General features: G+C 65.7%; 2 protein-coding genes across 3 annotated transcripts in view; one reads left to right on the plus strand and one right to left on the minus strand.

The window, feature by feature from the left end:
* The window catches only part of COL6A2 (collagen type VI alpha 2 chain), a 33,393-nt gene extending 24,343 nt beyond the window's left edge, over positions 1-9,050 (plus strand). Inside the window, exons 22-28 of one of the 2 annotated variants that reach the window (XM_077879469.1) lie at positions 32-94; positions 241-276; positions 396-441; positions 591-743; positions 961-1,413; positions 1,543-1,581; positions 7,873-9,050. In XM_077879469.1, the coding sequence (XP_077735595.1) occupies positions 32-94; positions 241-276; positions 396-441; positions 591-743; positions 961-1,413; positions 1,543-1,581; positions 7,873-8,471 (1,389 nt within the window). In that variant the 3' untranslated portion in view covers positions 8,472-9,050. Of the gene's footprint in view, positions 1-31; positions 95-240; positions 277-395; positions 442-590; positions 744-960; positions 1,414-1,542; positions 1,582-5,932; positions 6,980-7,872 lie in introns of those variants that run through there. The other variant, XM_077879470.1, reaches the window with a different exon arrangement.
* Positions 9,051-12,561: 3,511 nt separating this feature from the next.
* On the minus strand, positions 12,562-25,362 carry FTCD (formimidoyltransferase cyclodeaminase). The gene is made up of 14 exons (XM_077879463.1): positions 25,205-25,362; positions 24,362-24,545; positions 23,671-23,799; positions 22,958-23,046; positions 22,659-22,838; positions 21,880-22,017; positions 21,608-21,739; positions 17,670-17,731; positions 17,316-17,385; positions 17,016-17,177; positions 14,040-14,083; positions 13,755-13,893; positions 13,240-13,335; positions 12,562-12,839 (listed from the first exon to the last, which is right to left on the minus strand). The coding sequence occupies exons 1-14, from the start codon at positions 25,256-25,258 to the stop codon at positions 12,753-12,755; spliced, it is 1,566 nt and encodes a 521-aa protein (XP_077735589.1). The 5' UTR covers positions 25,259-25,362; the 3' UTR covers positions 12,562-12,752.
* Between the last annotated feature and the right edge of the window lie 1,626 nt (positions 25,363-26,988).

The raw sequence follows: 26,988 nt of genomic DNA on the forward strand, positions 1-26,988 counted from the left end.
CCGCCGCCCACCCGCCCTCCTCCCTCCTCAGGCAGATCCCGGTCCCCCTGGCGAGCCCGGCCCTCGCGGCCCAAGAGGATCCCCAGGACCCGAGGTAGGTCAGCTGTGGTGGCTCCAGCCCTCGGGCCAGCATGCACCCCGAGCCTCAGGCTGGAACCGCGGGGTCCCTGCAGCGGGGTGGGGGCATCCAGCCCCGGCCCAGACAGGGGCCTCCTCTCACTGTCGCCCTCCGTCCTCCAGGGAGAGCCCGGTCCCCCGGGAGACCCCGGCCTCACGGTGAGTGTCGGGTGGGGATGGCATCGTGCGCTCCCTGCTCTTAAACTGGGGAGGCGGGGCGGCAGGGGGCTCAGAGGGTGCGGCCGCCTCGGCCCGGGACCGACCCCCCTGTGTTGCAGGAATGTGACGTCATGACCTACGTGAGGGAGACGTGCGGGTGCTGCGGTGAGTCCCGGCCCCCACTTGCGTCCGGGGCCCAGGGTCAGCGGTCAGGGTCGCGCCCGCCCCTTGGGGTCCCCTTTCCCGCCGCGTGCCCGGGTGTGTCTCCCAAGGCCCGGGGTCAGCGCCCCCCTGACCGCGCCCCCGGCCCGCAGACTGCGAGAAGCGGTGTGGCGCCCTGGACGTGGTGTTCGTCATCGACAGCTCCGAGAGCATCGGCTACACCAACTTCACGCTGGAGAAGAACTTCGTCATCAACGTGGTCAACAGGCTGGGGGCCATCGCCAAGGACCCCAAGTCAGAGACCGGTCAGCTGCCCCCCGGGGCGGGGCGGGGGCGTCGGGGGTCCCGGGCGCGGGCGGGGAGGACAGGTGCCCGGGGGCCGGTCACGAGGGGTGGCGCACCGCGGATACTCGAGGGCCGGGTCTCGGCTTTGCCCAGAGTGGCCGCGGCCCCCGGGAGTGGGCGCACCGGGTGGCGGGGGGCAGGGCGGCGGCCAGCACCCTGACGTCCTGCCGGCCACAGGGACCCGTGTGGGCGTGGTGCAGTACAGCCACGAGGGCACCTTCGAGGCCATCCAGCTGGACGACGAGCGCATCGACTCGCTGTCCAGCTTCAAGGAGGCCGTCAAGAACCTGGAGTGGATCGCCGGCGGCACCTGGACGCCCTCGGCCCTCAAGTTCGCCTACAACCAGCTCATCAAGGAGAGCCGGCGCCAGAAGACCCGCGTGTTCGCGGTGGTCATCACGGACGGCCGCCACGACCCCCGGGACGACGACCTCAACCTGCGGGCGCTGTGCAACCACGACGTCACGGTGACGGCCATCGGCATCGGCGACATGTTCCACGAGAGGCACGAGAGCGAGAACCTCTACTCCATCGCCTGCGACAAGCCGCAGCAGGTGCGGAACATGACCCTTTTCTCTGATCTGGTGGCCGAGAAGTTCATCGACGACATGGAGGACGTCCTGTGCCCAGGTGAGCGGCCGTCTGCCCCGCCGTGCCCCACCGTGTCCATGCCAGGCCGGGGGACGGGTGGCTGGAGGGTGGTGGTCCAGCCCCCGTCCTGGCCCGCGGACACTGACTGGGCCCCCTCCTTGCTCCTAGACCCTCAGATCGTGTGCCCGGACCTTCCCTGCCAAACAGGTAACTTGGGGCGCTGCCAGGCCCCCCGCCCCAGACTAGCGAGCGGCCGGGGCTGGGGAGGAGGGGCCGCTGCGGGACTCCCGAGAAACCTGCAGATGGGCGAGCCAGCCCCAGGACCCTGGCACGTCAGGGGCTGGGCTGAGGTTTGATCTCGAGCCCGCCAGCCGCCCGTGTGGAGGGGGCGCTCCATCCGGGCCTGCGCGAGCTCACGGCCTCGTCACCTCGTGTCCCCTCACCCCACCGCCCGGGGAGGGACAGATGCCCCAGAGTGACCTCAGCCCAGGCGGGATCCGGGAAGCAGAGCGGCTGCTTTACCACCGTCCAGGAGTCCAGGGGGCGAAGGCAGCCGCCGCCGGGCAGCCACGGGCCGATGCGCTCACTCCCACCTGCGACCTCCGGCAGCCTGGAGCCGCCGCCTCTGGAAGCACCCGCGGCTGGTGTCTGGGGCCTGGGCCTTCGCCCCACAGAGCTGCCTTTGTGTTGGAGGCTGAAGTGCTGGGGACGCACGGGAGCCATCCTGGGTGCTGTGGGGCCGGGAAGGGGCAGGACGGTGGCATCCACCCACCCCTGGCGTCCAGCTGCTGCGTCCAAGGCTCTGCTGTGAAGTGATCAGGCCCACGGGGCCCACGGTGGTGCCCAGGGTGCAGCAGCTGAACCCTCCCGTGGTGAGCCCTGTCCCCAGCCTGGGCCTCCGCCAGGCCATGGACACTGGGCCGTATCCTGCGGGCTCGGGGAGGCGGCTGCACCGTCGCGGGTGGGCGGGCTGGGTGGGCAGGTGCAGCCCAGGACTCAGACGGAAAGGCCAGGCCGCGTGCACACGTGCAGGGGAAGTCGGCGTTCCCTGGGCTCATGCGCGCTCCTCACGGGCAGCAGGTGGGGCAGCAGGTGGGCAGGAGCTGCGTGGAGTTGGGGGCGGGGGTCCCCACACTACTTCTGACCAAGCGCTTCCCAGAAAATGGCCATCAGGGTGGTCCCCTGCCCGTCCGGGCCGCCTGGGCGCTCTGGCTTCGCCTTGGGCACTGCGGGGCCTGCGCTCCCTGGAGTCGGCGGGGTGGGCTGGACAGGCCAGCTGTCCCTGCCGGAGGCCACACTGCACTGCCGGCTGTCGCATGAGCTGTGCCCTCAGCGCGCCCCAGTCACCCTGGGGCGGGACCCACGGTCAGGTGGGCCCTCGAGGGCAGGACACGGGACCCCAGGGCTGGGGCCCAGCAAGCTGAGAAGGCCTCTCTGCTCCCCGCTACGCCGCCTCCACCACCGCGTGTGGAGCTTTGCCACGTGCGTTTTCTGCATTGTTGGGTAGGATCGTGCAGCTTTTGTTCCTTGGCATGTAGTTGAGGGGTGACGCTGGTTCTCTGGTGAAGCCTGCCGACCTGCGGTGCAGCGTGGTTGTGTGCTGCTAGATTGCTGAGGCCCCGTGCGGGCTTCTGCACCTGTGTTCCGGCCCCGCCCCCGGGGCATCTCCCTGCGGCTTGGCCCCGTCCCCCGGGTCTCTATGCGGCTTGGCCCGGCCCCCGGGGTCTCTATGCGGCTTGGCCCCGCCCCCGGGTCTCTATGCGGCTTGGCCCCGCCCCCGGGGTCTCTATGCGGCTTGGCCCCGGCCCCAGGAGACTCTATGCGGCTTGGCCCCGCCCCCGGGTCTCTATGCGGCTTGGCCCCGCCCCCGGGTCTCTATGCGGCTTGGCCCCGCCCCCGGGGTCTCTACGCGGCTTGGCCCCGCCCCGGGTCTCTACGCGGCTTGGCCCCGCCCCCGGGGTCTCTATGCGGCTTGGCCCCGCCCCCGGGTCTCTATGCGGCTTGGCCCCGCCCCCGAGGTCTATATGCGGCTTGGCCCCGCCCCCGGGGTCTCTATGCGGCTTGGCCCCGCCCCCGGGTCTCTATGCGGCTTGGCCCCGCCCCCGGGGTCTCTACGCGGCTTGGCCCCGCCCCCGGGTCTCTATGCGGCTTGGCCCCGCCCCCGGGTCTCTATGCGGCTTGGCCCCGCCCCCGGGGTCTCTATGCGGCTTGGCCCCGCCCCCGGGGTCTCTATGCGGCTTGGCCCCGCCCCCGGGTCTCTATGCGGCTTGGCCCCGCCCCCGGGGTCTCTACGCGGCTTGGACCCGCCCCCAGAGGACTCTATGCGGCTTGGCCCCGCCCCCGGGGTCTCTACGCGGCTTGACCCCGCCCCCGGGGTCTCTATGCGGCTTGGCCCCGCCCCCGGAGTCTCTATGCGGCTTGGCCCCGCCCCCGGGTCTCTATGCGGCTTGGCCCCGCCCCCGGGGTCTCTACGCGGCTTGGCCCCGCCCCCGGGTCTCTACGCGGCTTGGCCCCGCCCCCGGGGTCTCTATGCGGCTTGGCCCCGCCCCCGGGTCTCTATGCGGCTTGGCCCCGCCCCCGGGGTCTATATGCGGCTTGGCCCCGCCCCCGGGGTCTCTATGCGGCTTGGCCCCGCCCCCGGGTCTCTATGCGGCTTGGCCCCGCCCCCGGGGTCTCTACGCGGCTTGGCCCCGCCCCCGGGTCTCTATGCGGCTTGGCCCCGCCCCCGGGTCTCTATGCGGCTTGGCCCCGCCCCCGGGGTCTCTATGCGGCTTGGCCCCGCCCCCGGGGTCTCTATGCGGCTTGGCCCCGCCCCCGGGTCTCTATGCGGCTTGGCCCCGCCCCCGGGGTCTCTACGCGGCTTGGACCCGCCCCCAGAGGACTCTATGCGGCTTGGCCCCACCACTGGGGTCTCTATGCGGCTTGGCCCTGCCCCCAGGTCTCTATGCGGCTTGGCCCCGGCCCCAGGAGACTCTATGCGGCTTGGCCCCGCCCCGGGGGTCTCTATGCGGCTTGGCCCCGCCCCTGGGGTCTCTATGCGGCTCGGCCCCGCCCCCGGGGGGACTATATGCGGCTTGGCCCCGCCCCCAGGGGGGACTCTATGTGGCTTGGCCCCACCCCCTGGGGGGTCTCTATGCGGCTTGGCCCCGCCCCCGGGTCTCTATGCGGCTTGGCCCCGCCCCGGGGTCTCTATGCGGCTTGGCCCCGCCCCCGGGTCTCTATGCGGCTTGGCCCCGCCCCGGGGTCTCTATGCGGCTTGGCCCCGCCCCCAGGGGGACTCTATGCGGCTTGGCCCCGTCCCCTGGGGTCTCTATGCGGCTTGGCCCCGCCCCGGGGGTCTCTATGCGGCTTGGCCCCGCCCCCAGCATCTCCGCGCGGCTTCTAACCCAGGTGACCCGGCGTGGTCCCCGGAGGCCCTTCTCCACCTTCCCCCCCCCAACCCCCAGCTTCTCCGCGTAACCAACAAGCTAATCCTTTGAAGCAACTACCGACCGTGCCCGAGCCCCTTGGCGGGAGCAGAGGAAGCACAGAGGGCGCTGGGGGTCACTCAGCAGCGGGTCCCTGCGCCCGGGGGCGGGCGTGCTGCGCGGCGCTTCGAGGCTGCCACCGGTGCGGGGAGGCCGCTGCGCCGTGGCATGACCCTGAGCCCTGGGCCACACGGCCCCGCCCACCGGAGGCCCAGCCATCCCGAGGCTTGGCCAGGCCAGGGGGCAGTGTGCTCAGGGGGACGGGGGAGCGTGCTCCAAGCCCAGGTGGCAAGGATGGAGCTGCTGGGGACAGCGGCCGGGGGACAGGGGAGCCTGAGTGACCCGAGCCCAGCCTCCTTGGGGCAGACGCAGGAGACTCTGCAGGGCCGGGTGTGCCGAGGGAGGGTGCAGAGGGCAGGGTGTGCAGGGTGGGGGCCGTGGGACCCGGCCACCCAGGCTTGCCACCCAGCACCCACCCAGGGGAGAAGCTCCCTTTCCTGTAGGACAGACCCACTGGTGAGCTTGGAGCAGGGCACCCCCAAGATGGAGCCCTGACCTCCTGGGGGTGGGGGGGCTGGGGTGGAGCAGGAGCCACACCCAGGTCCCCAGGGGGACGTCCCGGGCAGTGACAACGGGAGACTCAAGGGCCGAGAAGGACTGGTCGCCACAAGCCTCTTCCTGAGTGTTCTCAGGGGGTCTGGGGCCTGCCCACGACATGCTCCGGGCGGTGGTGAGTGTTCTCAGGTGCCGCCAGGGGCCCTGGTCATCCAGGGCTCAGCCCTGAGCTGCTCCACGCCGACCCGAGTTGGTCGGTGTCCACGCCACCATGCGTGCTGACTGCGGTGACCCGGAGGTGCTTCCCTCGTGTTCTCGGCCACATGCTTTGGGGCTGGCCCCCCGCGGCCCGCACTGCCGGGTACCCCCGACCTCATCTGACCCTTGCTCAGCCTGACACCCCTTCCTGGCTTTGGTCCCGAATGTCCCCAGAGGACGGAGGCGCCCGGCCCTCGCAGTGCGCTCCGGCCCCAGGGCGGCTGCAGGCCTGCTCGCGCCGGCGCGGCCCTCATCGCCTTCTCTGGATGCCCCCGCAGATGGACCGCGGCCTGGCGGCGAGCCCCCGGTCACCTTCCTCCGCACGGAAGAGGGCCCGGACGCCTCCTTCCCCAGGACCATCCCCCTGATCCAACAGTTGCTAAACGCCACGGAGTTCACGCAGGACCCGGCCGCCTACTCCAGGCTGGTGGCGGTGCTGGTCTACACCGCCGAGCGAGCCAAGTTCGCCACGGGCAGCGAGCGGCAGGACTGGATGGAGCTGTTCATTGACACGTTTAAGCTGGTGCACAGGGATATCGTGGGCGACCCCGAGACCGCGCTGGCGCTCTGCTGACGCCGCGGGGCCACCCGCACCCGGAGGGGCCGGCAGCCCACCAGGCCAGTCTCTGTCCGTCTGGAGGCCAGAACCCCAGATCCCGGGGTGGCAGGGCCGCGCTCTCCGGGGGCTCCGGGGACCACCCGTCCTGCCTCCTCCAGCTCCCGACTCTGCCTCTCTTGTCACCTAGCGCGTCCCCTTGGGGGCCTGCCCCCTGCCTCCTGCTGTGAGCACTTTGTGGAGGCTCCTAGGGCTCACCGGCCAACCCAGGGCGCCTCTGGGTCAGAATTCAGTTCCCCCTGCCACCCAAGGTCATATTCCTGGGCCGTGGGTGAGGACCGGGCGCCTTCGAGGGAGCCATTAGGCAGACAGGAAGAGCCGAGCGGAGACCCCAACGCGCGGCTTCCCCTGCGGCCTCTGCCCGAGGCCACCCCTTGGCACTTCTGCCGGCCTCCCTGGCGGAGGCACCTCCACAGGCGTCAGGCCGGTGCTGACTGGGGCACAGGGGCACCCAGACCACTTGCTAGGATCCCAGCAAGTTCTGGCCGCGTGGATTTAAAGCAGAAGCTGCTTCCCACCCGCGCTGCCACCACGATAAGCTACGTCACTGATATAAGCTCCTTAAAAAAAAAAAATCAAATCTTTCCTGCCAGAGAGAGCTGCCTGGTGGGGTGGCCCGGCCCCCACCGCGCGGTGACAGGCCCCGGGGTCCCTCCGGCGCTGGGGCCACATCCTAAACATTCTATAAAAGCTGAAAAAAGAATGTGAACGCGTTGCTGTGGTGAAGTGATGTGCGGCGGGGGCGGGGGCGGCCGGTGCCCGCGGGACCCGAGGCCGGGCCTGGCGGAGGGCTGGGCCTGGTGCCAGGAGGTGCACCTGCTGCCCGGCGGGATCCCACGGTCCAGGCCCAGGCGTCACCAACCCGCATGCCCGGCCCGGGGGCCCTGGCTGAGGCCCCGGGTGCAGGTGCGAGGACCGACCTGTCCTCCCCCTACGACGCCGGGGTGAGGCCTCACGGCCGAGGGGCCCACTGTGCATCGGTGGAGCGTGGGCCGAGACGGTGTGGCGAGGAGTGGGTTTCTGGGCTGTGCTGCGGTGCCCACATCCCCCGGAGGCGTGGCCGCGGTGGCTGGTCCCAGGTGGTGACCTCCCGGGGGAGCAGAGCCCCCTGCCCCGGCCACGCCATGCGGACCACCTGCCTGGGCCGTCCCGTCATGGGGGACACAGGCTCCTCTCTCGGCGGCTCCCGAGCTGGGAGGAACATGGCCCGGGCCCCTCGGGCAGCTCTGGTACGACAGTGGGGGGGGGGTCACGGTCAGGTGTGGGTCCTGGCGTCCGGGGTCTTCCCGCGACCGCGAATGCGAAGACAGCCTCCCTGAGCCTCCGCCCCGCGCCCGCTGTGGACTGCGGCCCTCTGGGGTCCCCTCCTTGCCCAGCGGGTGGACGGCGGCGAGCCCCTCAGCCCTCAGGTTTGGGGACATCTGGTGAAAGCAAAACCCGGAGACACGGCAACCGGCTCTGAGGAGATGGGGCCGGGAGACCCTGCGCACGCTCGGCCGACTCGGGTCGGAGGTCCCCACGGGCCCGGGCTCTCGGCTCCAGCGGGAGGGGGCGCACCGAGGGGCCCCCCGGTCGCCCGCCCACCGCCCCTTTTGCCCGCAGAGCTGTACGTGGCGCAGTGCACGCAGCGGCCCGTGGACGTCGTCTTCCTGCTGGACGGCTCGGAGCGGCTGGGCGAGCAGAACTTCCACAAGGCGCGGCGCTTCGTGGAGGAGGTGTCCCGGCGGCTGACGCTGGCGAGCAGGGACGACGACCCGCTCAACGCCCGCGTGGCCATGCTGCAGTTCGGGGGCCCCGGCGAGCAGCAGGTGGAGTTCCCGCTCACCTCCAACCTCACGGTCATCCACCAGGCGCTGGAGAACGCGCGCTACCTCAACTCCTTCTCGCACGTGGGCGCGGGCATCGTGCACGCCATCAACCAGGTGGTGCACGGCGCCCGGGCCGGGGCGCGCCGCCACGCCGAGCTGGCCTTCGTGTTCCTCACCGACGGCGTCACGGGCAACGACAGTCTGGAGGAGGCGGTGCACTCCATGCGCAAGCAGAACGTGGTGCCCACCGTGGTGGCCGTGGGCAGCGACGTGGACGCGGACGTGCTGTCCAAGATCAGCCTGGGCGACGCCACTGCCATCTTCCGCGAGAAGGACTATGACAGCCTGGCGCAGCCCGGCTTCTTCGACAGGTTCATCCGCTGGATCTGCTAGCGCCCCAGACCCACGCCCGCGCCCCCCACCTGGCGGCCCCCGCCTCGAGCCCCGGCCCCGCTTCCAGCCCGCATCTCACCCTCCCACCCCGGCCCCGCGCCCCCGGCCCCGCGCCCCCCACGTCGAGCCCGGGCTCCCCAGCCCCGCGGGCACTGTCCTCCTCTCCGTGGTGCTACTCAGACTCACCCAGAGGTCCCGCACGTGCAGACACCAGGTCTCCAGGTGTGGGTGTGAAGTCAGGAAGGGAGGACCCCCACCCAGCCCAGCCCCGCAGAGGATCCCGCCACCCTGCACCCCTCCTGTCCCCCCATCGGCCCCCCGCCCTCCACGCCCACCCTGGGCCCCAGAGGCTTGGCAGGGCTCCGGTGGCCAGTGCTCCAGATCCTCATGGGCACGGCCCTGGCTCCCCCGGCCTTGCTCAGCCCAGCCCCATCCCTGGACTCCTTGGCCCCTCTGGCGCCCCCGAGGTCTCCGCCTGGCCTCTGGAGGTCACGTGACCCAGACTGAGCCGGGACAGCAGGCCCTGCACACCCCCCCACCCCGTGCACATGCCCAGTCCAATAAAGTCTTTGAACTGCCTCCTGCGCCCAGCCTCCTTGTGTCCGTGCCCAGCAAGGGCCCCCGTGGTGGCTATGGGGACATTCAGGCCATCCACATCCACCAGGACTGACCATGGAGCCCCACCTGGCCTGCCCCCCTGGGGCACAGGTCACCCACACCACCCCCAGGGTACAGACGGGACAGCGACCGTGGAACCCACACCTGTCCAGCTGGCCTTGAGCTGTTTGACCAGGGAGGTCCCTGCTCTGTCCCCACACTGACCCAAAGTGCTTTAAAAATGCCTCTGGGCAGGGGGGGAGGGGGGTTAGGATGTTGGAGGAGTAGGGGACCCTAACTTTGTCTGGTCCCTGGAATCCAGCCAGTTTTCAAATCATTCTGAACACCAGCGGAATCAGCAGGAGATCTGAGAGAGAATGCTGAAATTCTACAGACGGAAAAGTGACCACTTTCTGGAAGGTTCTGAGAGCCCTTGGGAGGGGGAACGGCACCACACAGTGCAAACCAGAGCGGCTGACCCCGAGCCCGGCCCTGGGCGCAGAGGGTGCAGAGGGCGCAGAGGGCGCAGGGCCGGTCAGCTGAGAGCGAGCGCAGCAGGGCCCTCCCCGCGAAGAACCGGGGTGCATCCCGCCAGCACCAAGGTCAAGAGCGGCGGAACTGTGGGCGCCAGCGAGCCCCAGGGAAGGAGCGCACAGCCACAGCGTTTGTGGGTTTATTATTCCTTAGTCTTTCGCTTTTACCTTTTTTCAGCTATTTTCTTCTTTTATCAATTCTTTTTTAAATCCTTTTAAATTTTTTCGTGTATATATTTTTTATTTTTGGTTTCCTTTCATTGCATTTCATTTTATTTTTGTATATACACGAATTTTTCTTTCTTAAAAGAAACTAGATCCAAAACAGGAAAGAAAGATCCTATTTTGGATCTAGTTTCTTTTAGCAAACAGACCAAAATACACCCAGGATCTAGTCTACTCTTTCGTTCTGTGTTACTCTTTGTTTGATTTTCTTTCCTTATTTTGTTTTGTTTCTGTTTTCTTCTGGTTTGTTTTGTTTGCATTTTTCTGGTATTGTTGCTATTTTTGCCTTCTCTCTCTCTTTCATCTATTCTTTTCTGGACATAATGACAAGATGGAGAAACTCACCCCAAAAGTGAGAACAGGAAGCAGTACTCACTGCCAGGGATTTAGTCAACGTGGGTATAAATTAGGTGTCAGAAACAGAATTCAAAACGATTATAAAGATGGTAGCTGAGCCTGGGAAAAGCACAGAAGACAACCAGAGAATCCCTCAGTGGAGAAATAACTAAAGTCTAATCAGGCTGAAATTTAAAAATGTCATTACTGAGGTGCTCTCAGGAGTGGAGGCTTTAACTGCTGTGATAAACCAGGTGGAAGAGAGTCGGGGACCTAGAAGACAAGATGATGGAGAACGAGGATGCTGAGAAATAGAGATAAACAACTACTCCACCCCAAGGAAGAATTTAAGACATCAGTGACACCATAAAATAATATGGGCAGCCGGGGAGGCTCAGCAGTTTCACGCCACCTTCAGCCCAGGGTGTGATCCTGGAGACCTGGGATTGAGTCCCACATCGGGCTCCCGGTGCATGGAGCCTGCTTCTCCCTCTGCCTGTGTCTCTGCCTCTCTCTCTCTCCATGTCTCTCATGAATAAATAAATAAAATCTTAAAAAAAATAATATTCAAATAATCAGGATCTCAGAAGGGGATGCAGAAGGAGTATTTGAACAATTCATAGCTGAGAATGTCCCTAATCTGGGGAGGAAGCAGGCCTCCAAGTCCAGGAGGCACAGAGAGCCCCCCCCCCAAAATCAACAAAAATAGGTCAGCACCCCGACTATAATAGGGGGGCTTGCAAATCTCAGAGACAAAGAGAGAATCCCGAACGCAGCTCAGGACAACAGCTCCTTAACCTACAAGGGCAGACACATTAGGCTGGCGGCCGACCTGTCCGTAGAGACCTGGCAGGGAGAAAGGGCTGGCGTGACATCCAGGCGCTATTATGAGAAAAACACGCAGCCATGAATACTTTGTCCAGCAAGGCCGTCATTCAGAGTGGAAGGAGAGAGAAAGAGCTTCCAGGACGCACAGAAACTGAAAGAAGACGTGATCACAAAAGCAAGCCTGCAAGAAATATTAAGGGGGATCCCGTAAGAGAAGAGAGAGCCCCAGAGTAACATAGACCAGAAAGAAGCAAAGACAATCTACAGAAACAGGGGCTTTACAGGTAATAGGATGGCACTAAATTCATCTCTCTCAATAGTTCCTCTGAATGTGAATGGGCTAAATGCTCCAATCAGAAGACACAGGGCACAGATTGGATAAAAAAAAGCAAGGCCCCTCCATGTGGTGTCTACAGGAGACTCATTTAGACCCAAAGGCAACTACTGATTGAAAGTGGGGAGCGGAGACCCCTGTCTCATGCTAACAGATGCCAGTAGTGACTATCCTTCTATCACACAAATTAGATTTTAAACCAAAGAAAGGGGATCCCTGGGTGGCTCAGTGGTTTGGCGCCTGCCTTTGGCCCAGGGTGTGGTCCTGGAGACCCGAGATCGAGTCCTGCGTCGGGCTCCCTGCATGGAGCCTGCTTCTCCCTCTGCCTGTGTCTCTGCCTCTCTCTCTCTCTGTGTGTCTCTCATGAATAAATAAATAAGGAGGAGTTATTAATAAGTAAATAAATAAATAACCCTTAAAAAAATAAAAAATAAAAATAAACCAAAGAGACTGTAACAAGAGATGAGAGGGGGTCTCTCATCGTAAAGCGTCTACGCCAAGATGAAAGGGTCTTTCCGACAAGATCAGGCAGTTGTAGATATTTATGCCCCTAACGTGGCAGCAGCCAGTGACAAAAGCCAATTAATAACCGAATTAAAGAAACCCACTGATGATAGTACAATATAGCAGGGCCCGCGCACCCCGCCCACAGCAGTGCACAGGTCGTCCAAGTTGCAGACCAACAAGGAAACGGGGGCTTTGAACGACAGGCCGGACCACAGGGGTCAGAGGGCTCTGAGGTCAGCAAGCCGCCGAGCTCGCGTCTGCACACGGGCCAACAGGGGAATGGGTTCAGGGGCTGTCGAGCAGGGTCCTGGGAGTCGGGGGGATTCTGAGACCGGAGAGGGCGACCCGGGACATGGTCACAAGCCGTTGAGCTGTTGGCCATGGTTTCTGAATGTCTCTTACATTTCACAATGAAAATATGGGGAAGGATGAGTGAATAAAACACGTTTTAGAGTATCAGTCTCTCTAAATACCGACCAGGCCCCGGGAGCTCCTGCTAAGGAGGTGTGAGGGGGGCCGGGAGGGGACGGCCCCAGCCCCGGGAGCTCCCAGTGACCCCTGGCCCGGCTCAGGCTCCAGGGGCCTGGCTCACGTGTCTGTGGAACCCTGGGACCGGCGTGTCCCCTGACTCCTCTGACCCCTGTCCCCATGCCCACGCATCTCGGCCCGTCCCCGCCCACTGAGCCCGCCGTCCCTTCTCCAGTCACCTCCAGTCACACCACACGGGCACTGATAGGTCATCACTTTACTCAGGGCGGCAGGTGATGGGGGGTGACTCGCTCCCCAAGTGCACCCCTGACCCCCCAGCCTGCGCGGGGCCCCACAGGGACGTGTCTGGAGGCTGTGTCGCTGAGCAGGGCCGGCCCGTGGGAAGGGGGGGGCGTGGAGGGGTGCGGCATCCGCGCAGTGTCCCGGCCACAATCACTCCTGCCGGGCCTCCAGGTGGTCCAGCACCAGCGCTGCCTGGGTCTTGGCGTCCTGCAGGAGCCTGGCGATGTGCTGGCGGGTCTGGCAGACACGGCCCAGGCGTCACCCTGCACCTGAACCCGTCCCCACCAGCCCCGGGTCCCGGCCGCCCTGTGTCCCCGCCATGCTCCCCGGCCTGTCCTCTCCGGGTGGTCCCAAGCCCCCGACCTGGGGGCCCCCGACTTCTTGCAGCACTCTCCTGAGATTTGAGGACAGCAGGCCCCCCCACCGGGTCTTCCCACTGTGGCCGCAACCATGGGGGGCAGAGCTGTGACCCCGAGCCCAGAGGGGCTCACGTGGCCCAGCCTGCAAGTTGACACCTACATGGTCGGGACCCAGAGGCATCTCACAGGGGACACTCCCAGGCCACGCGGTGGCACCGCAGCACCGAAGCCACCGCTGGGTCCCACTGCGGGCCGAGCCCCGGGCGCCTCCTGCCCACCTGGTCCTTAAACACGTCGTCCGTGATGTCCTTCAGGTTGATGAGCACGTTGAAATACGCACCAAACACGCCGGTCTCCAGGGCTTTGGCCGCCACCTGCAGCAGGGGAGAGCGGAGCCGCGGCCGTGGCCTGGGCGGGCGCGCTCCCCTGCCCCTCCACCACGCGGGCCTCGTCACCCGAGGGTCCCCAGTCCTCTAGGGGCGCAGGGCAGCCCGCCTGCAGAGGCCCAGGGGTGCACGCGCGGGGGGCTCCTGCCCGGCCCTCCGGGCTCAGAGCCCACGCCCTCCCCTGACGAGGCGAGGCTCCGCCGCGCGGGCTCCCGGCCAGGGCTCTCCGCGGAGCAAGGGCCGAGGAATGGGGGGATGGGAAGGTGGGGTCTCCGGGGGTCCGCGGCGGAGCTGGGGTGGGCCCGAGGTCCAGGTGAGTCAAGGAGGTACCTCGGAGGTCCCTCAGCCAGCACCCACGACCCTCCCCGCGGCCCCCCTGCAGCAGGAGGCCGGGCCCCTCCCCGTACCTGCAGGTCCGACCGGCAGGCCAGGTTCCCGCAGCGCGCCAGCTCCTGCAGCGCCGGCCACAGCGAGGCCACCGTGTCCGCGAGGGCCAGGGGCACGGCCACCGCCTGCCGCAGCCCCTCCTGCAGGGCCGCCGCCCGCCTGGATCCACGGGGGCCGCCCGTCAGGGCCCGGACGCCCGGGGCCCGCCTGCCCCGTCCCCCTCCACCCAGCCCAGAGCGGGGAGGGGACCCGGGGCGGACGGAAGGGCTCCAAGGGCAGGGCGCCGGTGTCCCCGTGGCACTCACCTGTCCCTCTCCTCCTCCGTGCTCTTGGGCAGCTTCGTTGCCTCCTGGGAGAAGAGGACACAGAGCACGTGGGGTGAGCAGCGGCAGCGGCCCGGGGCCCCCCGGAGAGTCCGCGTGGGGCCAGGACAGCGTCCACACCGCGGCCGGGGGTCCCAGGGCACAGAAGCCCCTCGGAGCAGCCCTGCCACCCGGTGCCGAGGCTCCCACTGTGGGGATGAGGGCACGGGGGGCTCAGGGGCCGGGGGACCCCAGCAGCACGGGCCCCCGTCACTGCCTGGGCCCTAACCCCGGCCGCTGCACCAGGTGTGCTGCCCCAGCCCTGCCCCCTACACCCCTCTAAGCCCCCTATACCCCCTACACCCCCACCCTGCCCCTCACACCCCCGTACATCCCTCTACACCCCCACCCTGCCCCCCCACACCCACACCCCCCTACACCCCTCTACACCACTGCTCCCCCTACACCCCCACCCATATCCCCCTACACCCCTCTATATCCCTGTTCCCCCTACACCCCCACCCTGTTCCCCCACACCCCCTACACCTCCCTACACCCCACCCCTACACCCCCTACACCCCCACCATGCCCCCTACCCCCTCCCCTGCCCCCTCCACCCCCCTCCACTCCCACCCGTACCAGCTGGGGCCCTCCTCCCGACAGTGCTCATGCCGGCCGCTATGTTGGGCACCCACCCCGCACCCCTGCGTCTGCCCAGGAGTCTCCCTCACACACTGACGTCCCGCCCGCGAGGACCAGGGCCCGGCCGGCTGCGGAACGTGTCCCTTCTGGATGCGGCTGAGTCTCCAACCAGAGGCCGAACGAACCCTAGCGGCCACCCCCACAGCTCCTGCCCGCGGACAAAGCCCAGCCCATCCCCCGGGGTTCGGTCCCCCCCCACGTGGTCCTCTTGCCCACAGGCCCTGATCCGGGAGGAAGCGGCTCCTCTGCGGACCCTTGGGGATTGGGGCGACCCCGGGCCCCGCTCTTCCCGGTCAGGAGGCCGAGGCACTTGCGCAGGGAGCAGGGGTTTCCCTGCACCCCTCAGGCCGCCTGCCTCCCCGCCTCCCGCTGCAGTTCGTGTTTGGCTTCCCGCGCAGTGTCCCCCCCAGACGTGCACAGGACACGACGGGCTCCCGCCTACACGGTCCGACCTAGGATGTTCTGACGTCGTGGTGGCGGCGGGAGTGATGTGCACTCAGTGGGAGCAGCGCTTGGCGCTTCGCATGTGGGTCTTTGCCAGGCCAGCGCTGCGCGGTCACGGCCCTCCCGTGGGTCCCGGCGGGCATTCGGTCCTCACACGAGCTGCTCGACTCTCACGGGGGAGCTTCGCCCGCCGCCGCCCCCTGCGTGTGCCCAGCTACCCTGCCGTGCGCCACGGCCCAGGTGTTAAATGCATTTTCCGTTCAGAGTATTTTGAACATAGGCTGGATCTATCGGCCACAACCCGGTCACCACGAGCCAGGGAAGACCTGCAGTGGCAGCTGGCGGCTTGTGGTCTCTACGCACCACATAGAAGCGGCTCTAACCGAGCGTCACATGACGAGCCCCAGAGGGAAACCAAGAACACGTATGACGCCACTTGTGCGGGAAATGAGGAGAAAAAGAAAAACTGGCTTTTCGCCAATACAAACATCTCGGGACGCGTGTCCTAGAAACACGCCTGCCCAGGGCGCGGGGCTGCTCCCCCCAGCCTGTCCTGTGAGCTCTGGACCGCGTCCTCACCTACCCTGGACAGCGCGTCAATGAAATTTACGTCTAGGAACAGATGGAAGAAGGCGCTGGATGTCCTGCCTCCCGAGGCCGTGACCTTCAGTGCCAGACGCTAACCTGGCGAGACCTCAATGGCTCCCCTGGTTCCAGCCTTCACTCTGGGGTGCACGGCGTGCCCTGGACGTCACTGGGGGCATCAGAGCCTGGGGGCTCCTGCCACCCTGACTCGCCTCGGCCCAGGCCCGCCCGTGAGGTGGCCCCATCTGGAAGCCTCTGGGGCAGCTGGTGGCTGTGAGCTCACGCCTCTCCCGGGTCCTTCCACCACGAACTGCTCAGGACCCCGACGCGGGGTGGGGTGGGGTGGGGCTTTGGTGCTGGACTCACGTCTCTGATCATCCCGCAAGTGCTGCATCCCCTGCCCCCGGTTCCAGCTATGGCCCTGTCGTCGCCCCCCCGCCTGAACCCACCTGACCCCACCTGACCCCACCTGACCCCCATCTACCCTCGCCTGACCACCGCCTGACCTCCCTGACCTGCTGCCTGACCCCGCCTGACCCCACCTGACCCCGCCTGACCCCGCCTGAACCCACCTGACCCCACCTGACCCCACCTGACCCCCATCTACCCTCGCCTGACCACTGCCTGACCTCCCTGACCTGCTGCCTGACCCCCATCTGACCCCACCTGACCCCACCTGACCCCCATCTACCCTCGCCTGACCACCGCCTGACCTCCCTGACCTGCTGCCTGACCCCGCCTGGCCCCACCTGACCCCGCCTGACCCCACCTGACCCCCATCTACCCTCGCCTGACCACCGCCTGACCTCCCTGACCTGCTGCCTGACCCCCATCTGACCCCACCTGACCCCACCTGACCCCGCCTGACCCCGCCTGACCCCACCTGACCCCCATCTACCCTCGCCTGACCACCGCCTGACCTCCCTGACCTGCTGCCTGACCCCCATCTGACCCCGCCTGACCCCGACTGACCCCCGACCCACCCCCGATGCCCCCCCCCGACCCTCCTTCCTTGGGTAGGTGAGCGAGGTGTGGAGCCTCCCAGCGCCCCCGGCCTCGCTCTGCCTGTGGCCGCAGCGTCTCCTCCAGCGCCCGAGACGGCGAGCGCTGCCCCTCCGAGCCCCGGACTCGGCCTGCGTCCCCGGGGGGCGCGATAGCGGCGGGACCGCGTCCCCCCCAGGCTCCCTGGCGGGCGACCCCCCCGCCCCGCCGTGTCCCCCTCGGGCCGGCCGTCCCTCGAGCACTCACCAGGTAGGCCCGGAAGGCTCGGGCGTCGGCGTCCACCAGCTCCGTCAGCGCGGCCGCGGCGGCGTGGAAGGGCGGGACGAGGCGCCGCACGGTGGCATCCAGGTGCTCAAACTGGCGCCGCCCGTACGTCATGAGGCCGGCCATGGAGGCCAGCGCGGCGCCCTGTGCGGGCGGGAGCCGTGAGACCGGGCCGGGCCAGGCCCTCGGCCGCCGCCCCCGCCCCCGCCCCTCGCCGCTCACCAGGGCCGCACTGGCCGCTGCCACGGAGCCGCCCCCGGGGGCCGCCGAGCGGGCGCCCACCTCACGGACAAAGGCACGCAGCGGCTGGTCCGCCAGGCTCGGCTCGGGCCCGCCGTCGGGCACCAGGTACCTGAGGGGAGGGGTCGGCTGAGCGGGGCGGGGGGCGGGGGGGCAGGGCCCAGGTCGCTGCAGGCTGTGCCCCCGACCGCGGCCGCTCCCCACACGGCCCCTCACCACCACGGGCCACGGGCACGCACTAGCCCCCGTGACGACCCGGCAGGGTGGCGTCGGGGCCCACCGTGTCCTCCAAGCACCCCCGGCCGCCCGGCTGGCCCAGGCCCCCGGTGCCGTGACGAGCAAGGGACCACCCCGGGGGCTCAGAAAGGACTGAGGCAGGGCTCCGCGGGGGCTCACTCGATGATCCGCTCCTTAGGGTTGAACGGGGACAGAGAGTCCAGGCCCAGCCGGTTCACCACCTGGAAAAAGGGGCCGATGATGTCGAGCCTCCTCGACCCCCGACCTGAGCCGGGCCCCCGAGTGGTGGGGTCCCCCCAGAGCTGACGGTGGCACCCCTGCTCTGTCAGCTTTGTGCGGGGAGCATAGCTGGCCGCATGCCCACCCCCAGGAGCTTGCCGTCCGCTGGCTTCCGGGAAGGCCCCCAGCCCGGAGCAGGGCCCCCACCCACCCATCTTCGCCCACAGGGGAACCGAGACCCAGAGGCAGGAGGGCCCTCCTTCTAAGCCATGTGCGTCTCACAGACGCCAGCACACACGTGAGCCATCCCTGAAAGGGACCAACAAAACTACCCCTTTGGACAAGATTCATAATTCACTGGGCGTCAGTTGTCGCAACTTGTAAAGCCCAGGAGCTGCCTGATTCACCCAAACAAGTCTTGTTCTTTGAGGAAAACTAGATTTCACCTCATGGAACAATCTCCATTTAACCTTAGAAATCTTTCCACCAAAAAATAGTCACGACACTTTATGTGCCGCAGGCCATGGCATACCCAGCTGTGCTGAGCTGAGCGGACACTTTGAAGCAAGCTGGGGAGCGACAAGTGCCCGTTGAGAGAAACAAGGCAGCAGAGTCCCAGGGGCAGAGGGTGGCCGGGAGGTCTCCCTGAGGACATGGAAATAGTAAGAGTGCTTCTTGAGAGCCCACGGAGTCCTCAGCAAGTGCTAAAGCAGAGCCCTCCCGCACAGGAAGACAAAATTTAAAAATGAATTAAATGCCTGGCTAAGCTGCCAGAATGTAAAGGAGCTCATTGAAGGCCAGAAATGACCAGAAAGGGAGCCCTGCTCACCCTCAAGCTGGCTCCACCCTGGTGCATCTGAGAGCCTCTGGCAGCTCCTCACGAGCATGAAAAGTGAGGGTCAGGCCGGAGGCCTCTGAAAGGGGACATCTCCAAGGATGAACTTGGATTAAACAAAACAACAACAAAAACAAACAAGCAAAGAAAAAAAAAAAACCCACTTAAGGATGCAATTGGGATACTTCTGTCTCTGCCTTCCCTTTGGTGAAGCAGGAAAGACCCTTCCTGGGAATTCTAACCACAAGCCCCCCTGAACTCTGCGTAGTTCCAAAGCTCCAAGCAAAAGACTGAGTCCGCGGGGCCCCGTGTGATCACGCATCCAAGACCTAACAGAGGCGAATGCAGACTTTAAACCCGGGCGTCCAAGAATTGCCACAGATAAAGTCGCACAGAACACGCACGCCCGATTGAAAATCACAAAACACATGAAGCAGCAAGTCGCCGTGACAAAGTGAACAGGTGCAGCAATTGCAAAATCGGACCTTCAAAGACTGCGGACAGCACAACTCTCAGGTAAAGAATAGGAAACAACACGGTAAGAAATACGGAAGAGCATCAAACACGTTAATAAGGAATAAATAAATGCAGGAGAGATGAAAGCCATTTCCTTTTTTTTTTTTTCTTTTCCAGTAGGAACTGGCCCAGAAACAGACGCATAGATCCACAGAACCCAAAAGTAGACCCTCAACTCTATGGTCAACTCATCTTCGACAAAGCAGGAAAGACCATCCACCGGGAAAAGGACAGTCTCTTCAGCAAACGGTGTTGGGGAAACTGGAGAGTCACGGGCAGAAGACTGAAACTGGGCCACTTCCTCGGACCACACCGGGAAACAGACTCCAAGTGAATGGAAGGCCTCGGCCGCAGCCGCCCTGGGTCGCCGCGTCTCCGACGGCAAGGGACGCGGAGGCACAAGTGAGCAATGGGGCCTGACCGGGATCACAAGCGTCCTCACAGCCGAGGAGCCAGTCAACAGAACCAAGACCCTGGGTGGCGCAGCGGTTTGGCGCCTGCCTTTGGCCCAGGGCCTGATCCTGGAGACCTGGGATCGAATCCCACATCGGGCTCCCGGTGCATGGAGCCTGCTTCTCCCTCTGCCTGTGTCTCTGCCTCTCTCTCTCTCTGTGACTATCATAAATAAATAAAATTTAAAAAAAAAAAAAAAAAGAACCAAGACGACCTGCGGGGTGGGCGGGGATGCTTGCGAGCGTCTCCCCCGCCAAGGGCTGGTGTCCGAGATCCACGAGGAACTTCCCAAACTCAACACCCGAGAGACGAACAATCCCTCAAGAGATGGGCGGAAGACGTGAGCAGACACGTGAGCGGAGACCCACACGGGGCCCAGGCACGCGGGAAGATGCTCCCCGTCCCTCGGCGTTATAAATGTGCAACTATATGACTGAATAGCTATATAATGAATCACTAAATTCTACCCCTGAAGCTAATAATACAGCATATGTTAACTAAATTGAATTTAAATAGAGAACTTTTTTTTAAAAAACGCATATCTGTAAAGACAATGCATTGAAACTAGTTAAGGCATTTTTAGATATTTATAACACATTCCTTAATGTTTGTATATATTACTCGTCAAACTTTGTGAATAAATTCTGTTTCCTGAGGAGGGAGAAAATAAAAGCATTTTCTTACCGAGAAAGGGTAAAGTTAGAAAACGGTACAACGTCTCTAACCTACTCTAAAATGCGCCTTCCGTCCAAAAAGAAAAAAAAAATTACGATTCTGCGTGGATACATAGAACGTCGCAGCGAATGGGGCGAATGCAAACAACCGGAGAGCCTGGAGCTGGCGCGGGTTCCTCGTCCCGATCCTACAGCTTTACTGTGAGTAGGGGATCACATCAACGGAAAACAATTACACAAAATTGTGCAACAGCCAGAAAGAGCCCAAACCACATCAGTAGCTCAGAAGCTACGTGGAGGAAACGAGAGCGACTACAAGGGGAAGACCTCAGTGGACTTCCAGGACAAAGAGGAAGTTCTTCCGGCATCGGGGATAAGGACCAGCCCCTGGAGACCGGGGACATGACCACAGCCATAGGCCTCCCCTGGGGCCATGACCCCGGAGACGGTGGAGCTACGTCTGCAACACGCTCGGGTGAAGGCAGGTGACCCGCGATTCCGGTCGTCCGACTATCTTGCAAGAATAAGTTCGCAGAAAGTCGGGGCCAAGGGTGCCACGTCCCGCACAGGGAAGCACCGTGAGCCTGTGTGTCCAACCACCCACGGGCTGGGAGACTCAGGCAACACAGGCAAGGAGGAGCGGGGTGAGGTCCAGCACCTGTGGGCGCCTCCAGAAGGTTAAGTGTCGCAAATCTGACGATGTACAAACGGGGACGGGACGATTTAAATCCAGAGCGGAGTTGGCCACTCGCAGGAGAGCGCCCCCGTGCTTGTCTGTCGTCCCCAAGCGTCAACGGACACCGTCCCCGTTGATAAAGAGCCAAAGGGTGAAGTATAGTATTTGAACTGAACCGTTTAAGCACCGAGAGCTAACAAACGAGACGAGGAAGGGAGCGGGGTGCGCGTCAACGCGCAAGACCCAGAGCATTTCTACGCACTCACGATGAGCCCTGGGAAGAAGTTGCAAAAGCAATTCCATTTACAATAATATGAAAAGGGATAAATTAGGAGTTGGTTAACTTAACCAAGACCAGTACGATAAAAACTATAAAACGTTGTTGAAATAAATTAAAGGAAATGTAAATAAGTGGAGAGCCCACGTTCATGGGCTGGAACGCTTCCTCCTCTTACGATGGCCGATGGCCGTGCCCCCAAAGCCACCCACCGGGGTGCGGGCCTGACTCGGGAGGGCGCGACCTCCGCCCCAACGGGCGCCGCCAGCACACGCCAGGTGGCCGGAGGTGGTGGCGTCCTCTGCGGGGACGGGTTACAGGACGGGACAGAGAAACCCCTGTGGCCTCGGAGGAGGCGGCAGGCGAGCGGGAGGAGGCCCGGCCTGCAGACCGGTGCAGGCGCCCCAAGCTCACTGCCCCCCCGCCCCTCACGGGGTCCCGGCCCACCAGCCTGACGCGGTGCTCCTCCTCCAGGATGAAGAGGTTCTCCCTCTCGCAGTAGAAGGCGGCGGCGTCCAGAAGGGCCTTCAGGGGCACCAAGCCCACCAGCTGCGAGCCCACCACCGCGACGCTCAGCTCCTGCAGACGTCCAGGGACAGTCCAGGGCAGGGGGGACAGGAGACGCCCTGAGGGTGTCCTGGGACGCGCCCCGCCCCCCCGGGGGACGCCCCCCGCCCACCCGGAGGGACCCCCCCTCCCCCAGGGACGCCCGCGCCCACCTGGGCTTCTCTGCAGGTCTCCTCGTAGACCGTATGCAGCGCTGTGACCTCGAAGTCCAGGAGGTTTGTGGACACCTGGGCCAGGTTCTTCTCATCCAGGTACCAGCCGATGCCCTGGACCTTCTTCAGGCGTCCTGGCTACGAGGGAGACTCCGGCTCAGGCCCTGCCCACCCCCAGGCCCCGGGGCCCGCAGGTGCTGCGCTGCTGCCCCGCCCCCGGCTGGCGCCCTTGCTCCTCGCCGAGCCAGCAGGGGACAGGCCACCCTCAGGGACCTGAGGCCCCCGCGGGCACCAGGCTCACACAGCCTTGCCCCCCAGCACCTCGCCCACACCGCGCCCTGCCCTGGGAGCCCGCCTGGGTCCCCCCAACCCCCCCTCCCGCGCTCGTCCCTGCCACCCGCCCTCAGCCCAGAGGCGGGCTCTGTGCTCCCGGGCCCACCTGACGGACCTCTGGGCTCTGGATTCAGCAGGAACAAAAAGAGGGATTCGGGGTGTGCCCTGCTGCTATGTTGCTCTTACATGCTGCTCCCGGGGCCTTGCTGTCTGGCAGGGGGTGGGGGGCACCTAGAGTCCCTGGGGGGTACCTGGGGGTACCCGGGGCCCCTGGAGCTGTGGGGCGCACCTGGAGTCCCCGGGGGGTACCTGGGGGTACCCGGGGCCCCTGGAGCTGTGGGGGGACTCCGAAGCAGATGTCCCCCCAGGAGTATGGAATCCTGCGAGACCCTAACAAGGGCTCTACCTGCCACGGCCGTAGACGCCCAGGCTGGGGAGCCCCTCACCTGGTCCCGGCCCCGGCCCTGCTCCCGGATGTTGAGGGCGATGCGATGCGCCTGCTCCCGGGTGCCGAGCAGGTTGACGTTGAAGGCGATGAGGAACTTCCGAGCGCCCGTGGCCGTGGCCCCCCAGCGGGGGACGAAGGAGCTGGGGCCAAAGTCGGGCGCCCACTCGGCCTGCTTGAGCTGCGGGGAGACGCACCGGGCTGTGGCGACCCCCGGGAGGGCCCCTGCCCGTCGCGGAGGAGGCGGGCGCCCCCCTGCAGGCCCACCCCCCACCCCCCCACCCCCGCCAGGACACGCACCTTGTCGGGGAGGGCCTCGTACTCCCCCGCCCGGATGGCCGGCAGGGCCCTGCGCCCCGCGGTCTGGGCCGCCTCCCCGTACAGGTACACTGCGAGGGCACGGGGGTCAGGGCGGGGTGGGGGGGCAGAGGGCACAGGGTGGGGGCAGGGATGGGGGGCAGGGATGGGGGTAGGGTCCCCGGGGGTCAGGGCCCCAGTGCCGGACACGCGAGCTGAACCCTCACGGCCTGCACCGGCCGGCTTCCTGCGCCCCCTTCCTGCATCCATGGGTCTCTCAGGAGGGTGTGGGGGTCACTGATGGGGCCTCCGATTGGGCGGGGACCCCTCCTCTGCGCCCCCCCCCGGGGCAGGGCGGCCCCACCCTGCTGCCCCTCCTGCACAGTGTCCCCGACGCCAGGAGTTAGAAGTAGAGGGAGGGAGGGAAGCACGTTCGGTTCTTTCTAGAAGGCAACGTGCCCCAGCAGCCCGGGGTCCCCAGGACCATGCGCTGCCGCACTGGCCCCTCCCACCCTGCGCGCACCCACCCCATCCCCCGTGGCCCCGCGGGGCTCCCCCGGCCCCCCACTGGCGCCCTGGTCTCCGGGTCTGACCTCCCCAGAGGATGTCATTCCCTTAGGAAGCGGTGGCCCTGCCCCCGACGGCCGGGCCGAGACCCTGAGGTCCCCGCGGGCGGTGGGGGCCCTGCCCTGGGGGGCCCCTCCTGGCGCACTCACCCGGCACGCCCAGCTCCTCTGCCAGCCGCCGGCCAAAGGCCTGGGCACAGAGCACACACTCATCCATGGTGACGCCCCTCACGGGCACGAAGGGGCACACGTCCAGGGCGCCCATCCGGGGGTGCTCCCCTGCAGGGACAGGGGTGGAGGAAGGGGAGGCTGGGCCGGGCGCTCAGAGGGCTCCTGGACGCCCCGCCGCACCCCGCCCTCCGCCGCGGGGACCCTGCGAGAGCCAGCGGGCCAGGTCCCCCTCGGAGCCACGGGGCTCAGTGCCCGGGCGGGCGCCGCGCTCCCACTGGCCGCCCGGCCCTCGGCCCCGCAGCTTCCGGAGCGGCCTCCCCCAAACCTGGGCCCCTCCCCACGGGCCCCGCGGCGCGGGAGCCCTTGGCTGGGATTAGCTTCCTCGCTCACCGGCTGGGATCACCTGTGGGTCCCCCGCCCCCGCCCAGCGGCCAGAGACCCTGCCCTCTTGACCTCTCCCTGTGTGTCCAACCTTTGACCCCGGCCGCCCTGGACGGTCCACTGGACGGCCGGCTCCCGCGTCCTCGCGCCCCGGGCCCCCCCAGGCCCGCGCGGGATGCCGGCGCTGGGCACCCCTGAAACACGGGCGGCCCGAGACCCCCGGGGGCCCTCCCGGGACAAGCCCTAGGCCGCTGCCCCGCGCCCGAGGCGGAGCCGGCCGCGCGCTCACCCCGGTGCTGGCTCATGTCGATGAGCTGGAAGGCCGCCCGGGCGGCGTTCAGGGCCCCCTCCACCACGGCCCGGGGCTGCCCCACGAAGGTGTAGACAGTGCGGTTGGTGGAGGGGCCGGCGTCCACGTCCAGCAGCACACAGCCCGGGGTCTGGGTCACGGCTCGGGAGATGGCGTCGATCACCTGGGGAGGAGAGCCCGACCCCGTGCCTCAGTTTCCCCACTTGGAAGAAGGGACAGGAGCCTCAGGGGAGCCGCGCCTCTCCTGCCGCCCCAACCACCACCCACACAGGGGCCTAAGGAGCCAGCGCTGAGCTTATGGGAATCCCTCCAAGAGCGCAGGCCAGGGGAGGCCCGCCCGTGTTTCTTGGGGTCAGCAAGAGGAGGGAAAAGAGGGGAAACTGAGGCAGGAATCAGAACCCGGATGGAGGGACTGCTGGGCTCCAAGAAGGTGACCTATGGGCCAAGGACACAGAGGGTCAGGGTGCTGGCCTCCCAAGCAGTCCCAGGGCGGGGGGGGCGAGTGAAGGGCCCGGAACCTTCTGTGGCAGCAGGACAGCCCAGTGGTCGGGAGCAGGGCTCTGTGGCCGTCGGGGGTCTGCTCCACTCCCTGTGCCTCAGTGTCCTCCTCGGTAACGGGGGGATAAGAGCAGAGCCCACCTGAGGAGGTGTGGGGACCCCTGCCTGCCTACCCATCCCCCGGCCTCTTCCTTAGCCCTGTCGGCCCCTTCGAGTCCCCGCCTCATGGGCACCTCCCCGTGGCTGAGGACAGGGGAAACCCGCTCCCCAGACCCGCACGGAGCACACCTGTGTCCTGGCCCTAAGCCCCCCGCTCCCCCTCACCTGCTGGTTGTTCCCCTCTGAGAAGTTGGGAACACATTCCACCAGCTGGGCCATGGTCGGGCCTCGATCCTGGGCTCTGCTCCCAGGACAGACGGAGGGGAGGAGGGACAGTGCTCCCCGGGGCCCGCGGCCCTTATCTGCGGTGGCAGGGCCCTCCCACGGCAGCCGGGCTGCTCATTAACCATAGTCCTGGCGAGGCGCGGGCGGCCGTGGTGTCTGCGCACCCACGGAGCAGGACAGGAAGGGGGCCGGACCCCGTGAGCCAGACGACGACATCCGCCCACCCGGCTGGGGGCAGGCTCCCCCGAGAGCAGCACAGGTGACCGGGACCCTCAGGGGGCAAACGTCCTCCCAGGTGCTGGACTCAGGTCAACCCAGGCTCCAATCCCAGCTTGGCCCAGGGCCTCCTGGTGGTTGTTCATGTGACCCTGCATGTGACCCTCCAAGTGACCTTCCAAGTGACTCTCCAAGTGACACTCCGAGTGACGCTCTGAGTGACGCTCCAAGTGACGCTCCAAGTGACCCTCTGTGACCCTCCATATGACCCTCCAGTGACTCTCCATGTGACCCTCCATAGGACCCTCCAAGTGACTCTCCAAGTGATGCTCCAAGTGACCCCCTATGTGATCCTCTATGTGACTCTCCAGTGACCCTCCAAGTGATGCTCCAAGTAACCCTCTGTGACTCTCCATGTGGCCCTCCATTGACCCTCCAAGTGACCCTCCATATGACCCTCCAGTGACCCTCCAAGTGACGCTCCAAGTGACCCTCCAGTGACTCTCCATTTGACCCTCCATATGACCCTCCAAGTGACTAAGTGATGCTCCAAGTGACCCCCTATGTGATCCTCTATGTGACTCTCCATTGACCCTCCAAGTGACCCTCCAAGTGATCCTCCAAGTGATCCTCCAATTGACCCTCCAGTGACTCTCCATGTGACTCTCCAAGTGATGCTCCAAGTGATGCTCCAAGTGACCCTCCAAGTGACCCTCTATGTGACCCTCCATGTGGCCCTCCAAATGACCCTCCAGTGACCCTCCAAGTGATGCTCCAAGTGATCCTCCAGTGACCCTCTATGTGACCTTGCAAGTAACCCTGCATGTGACCCTCCATGTGACCCAAATGACCCTCCATGTGACCTTCCATGTGACCTTCCAAGTGTCCATCAAGTGACCCTCAACGTGATCTGCCAGTGACCCTCCATGTGACCCTCCAAGTAATGCTCCAAGGACCCTCCAAGTGACCCACCTTGTGATGCTTATGACCTTCCATGTGACTCTGCATGTGACCCTGCATGTGACCCTCTAGTGACCCTCCAGTGACCTTCCAAGTGACCCTCCATATGACACCCCAGGTGACCCTGTGAGCCTCAATTTTTTCACATCGGCTTCTGAGCTTCAGGCGGCAGGAAGATGAGAGGGGCCGAGTGTGGGGCCCCGTCCACGGCCCTGGCTCTCGGCAGAGGTCAGCTCGGCCTGGTCGGGGCGGGGGGGGGGCGGGTGTCGAGTCTGCACGTGCGTGGACGTCCCTGCAGCGCAAGGGAGCACGATGAAGCCCCAGCTCCCCAGCTGCTGGCTGTTCTCCGGAGGCCGGAGGCTCCTCACGAAGGGGTGACGTGTCCGGGCCAGCAGCCCAGGGCCCTGCACCCAGACACCCAGCCGGGCCACCAGGTGGGCATTCCCAGCCTGCGGAGCTACCTAGGAGGAGGCGAGCCCGGCAGGGTAGGGACAGCACCAGCCTGAGGACACTCCTGCCCGCCCGCCAGGGCCCTCCCAGACGCCCAC

The sequence above is a fragment of the Canis aureus genome, chromosome 30 (genome assembly GCF_053574225.1).
Source record: "Canis aureus isolate CA01 chromosome 30, VMU_Caureus_v.1.0, whole genome shotgun sequence".
NCBI classification, from domain to species: Eukaryota; Metazoa; Chordata; class Mammalia; order Carnivora; family Canidae; genus Canis; species Canis aureus.

Excerpts from the sequence above, each read along its gene's own strand:
- FTCD (XM_077879463.1), bottom strand. The coding sequence starts at position 25,258 with ATGGCCCAGCTGGTGGAATGTGTTCCCAACTTCTCAGAGGGGAACAAC. Across the intron at positions 21,740-21,879 it reads AGACCTGCAGAGAAGCCCAG|GAGCTGAGCGTCGCGGTGGT; the intron begins GTGGGCGCGGGC and ends GGACGTCTGCAG. Across the intron at positions 17,732-21,607 it reads AGGAGCACCGCGTCAGGCTG|GTGGTGAACCGGCTGGGCCT; the intron begins GTGGGCCGGGAC and ends CCCTTTTTCCAG.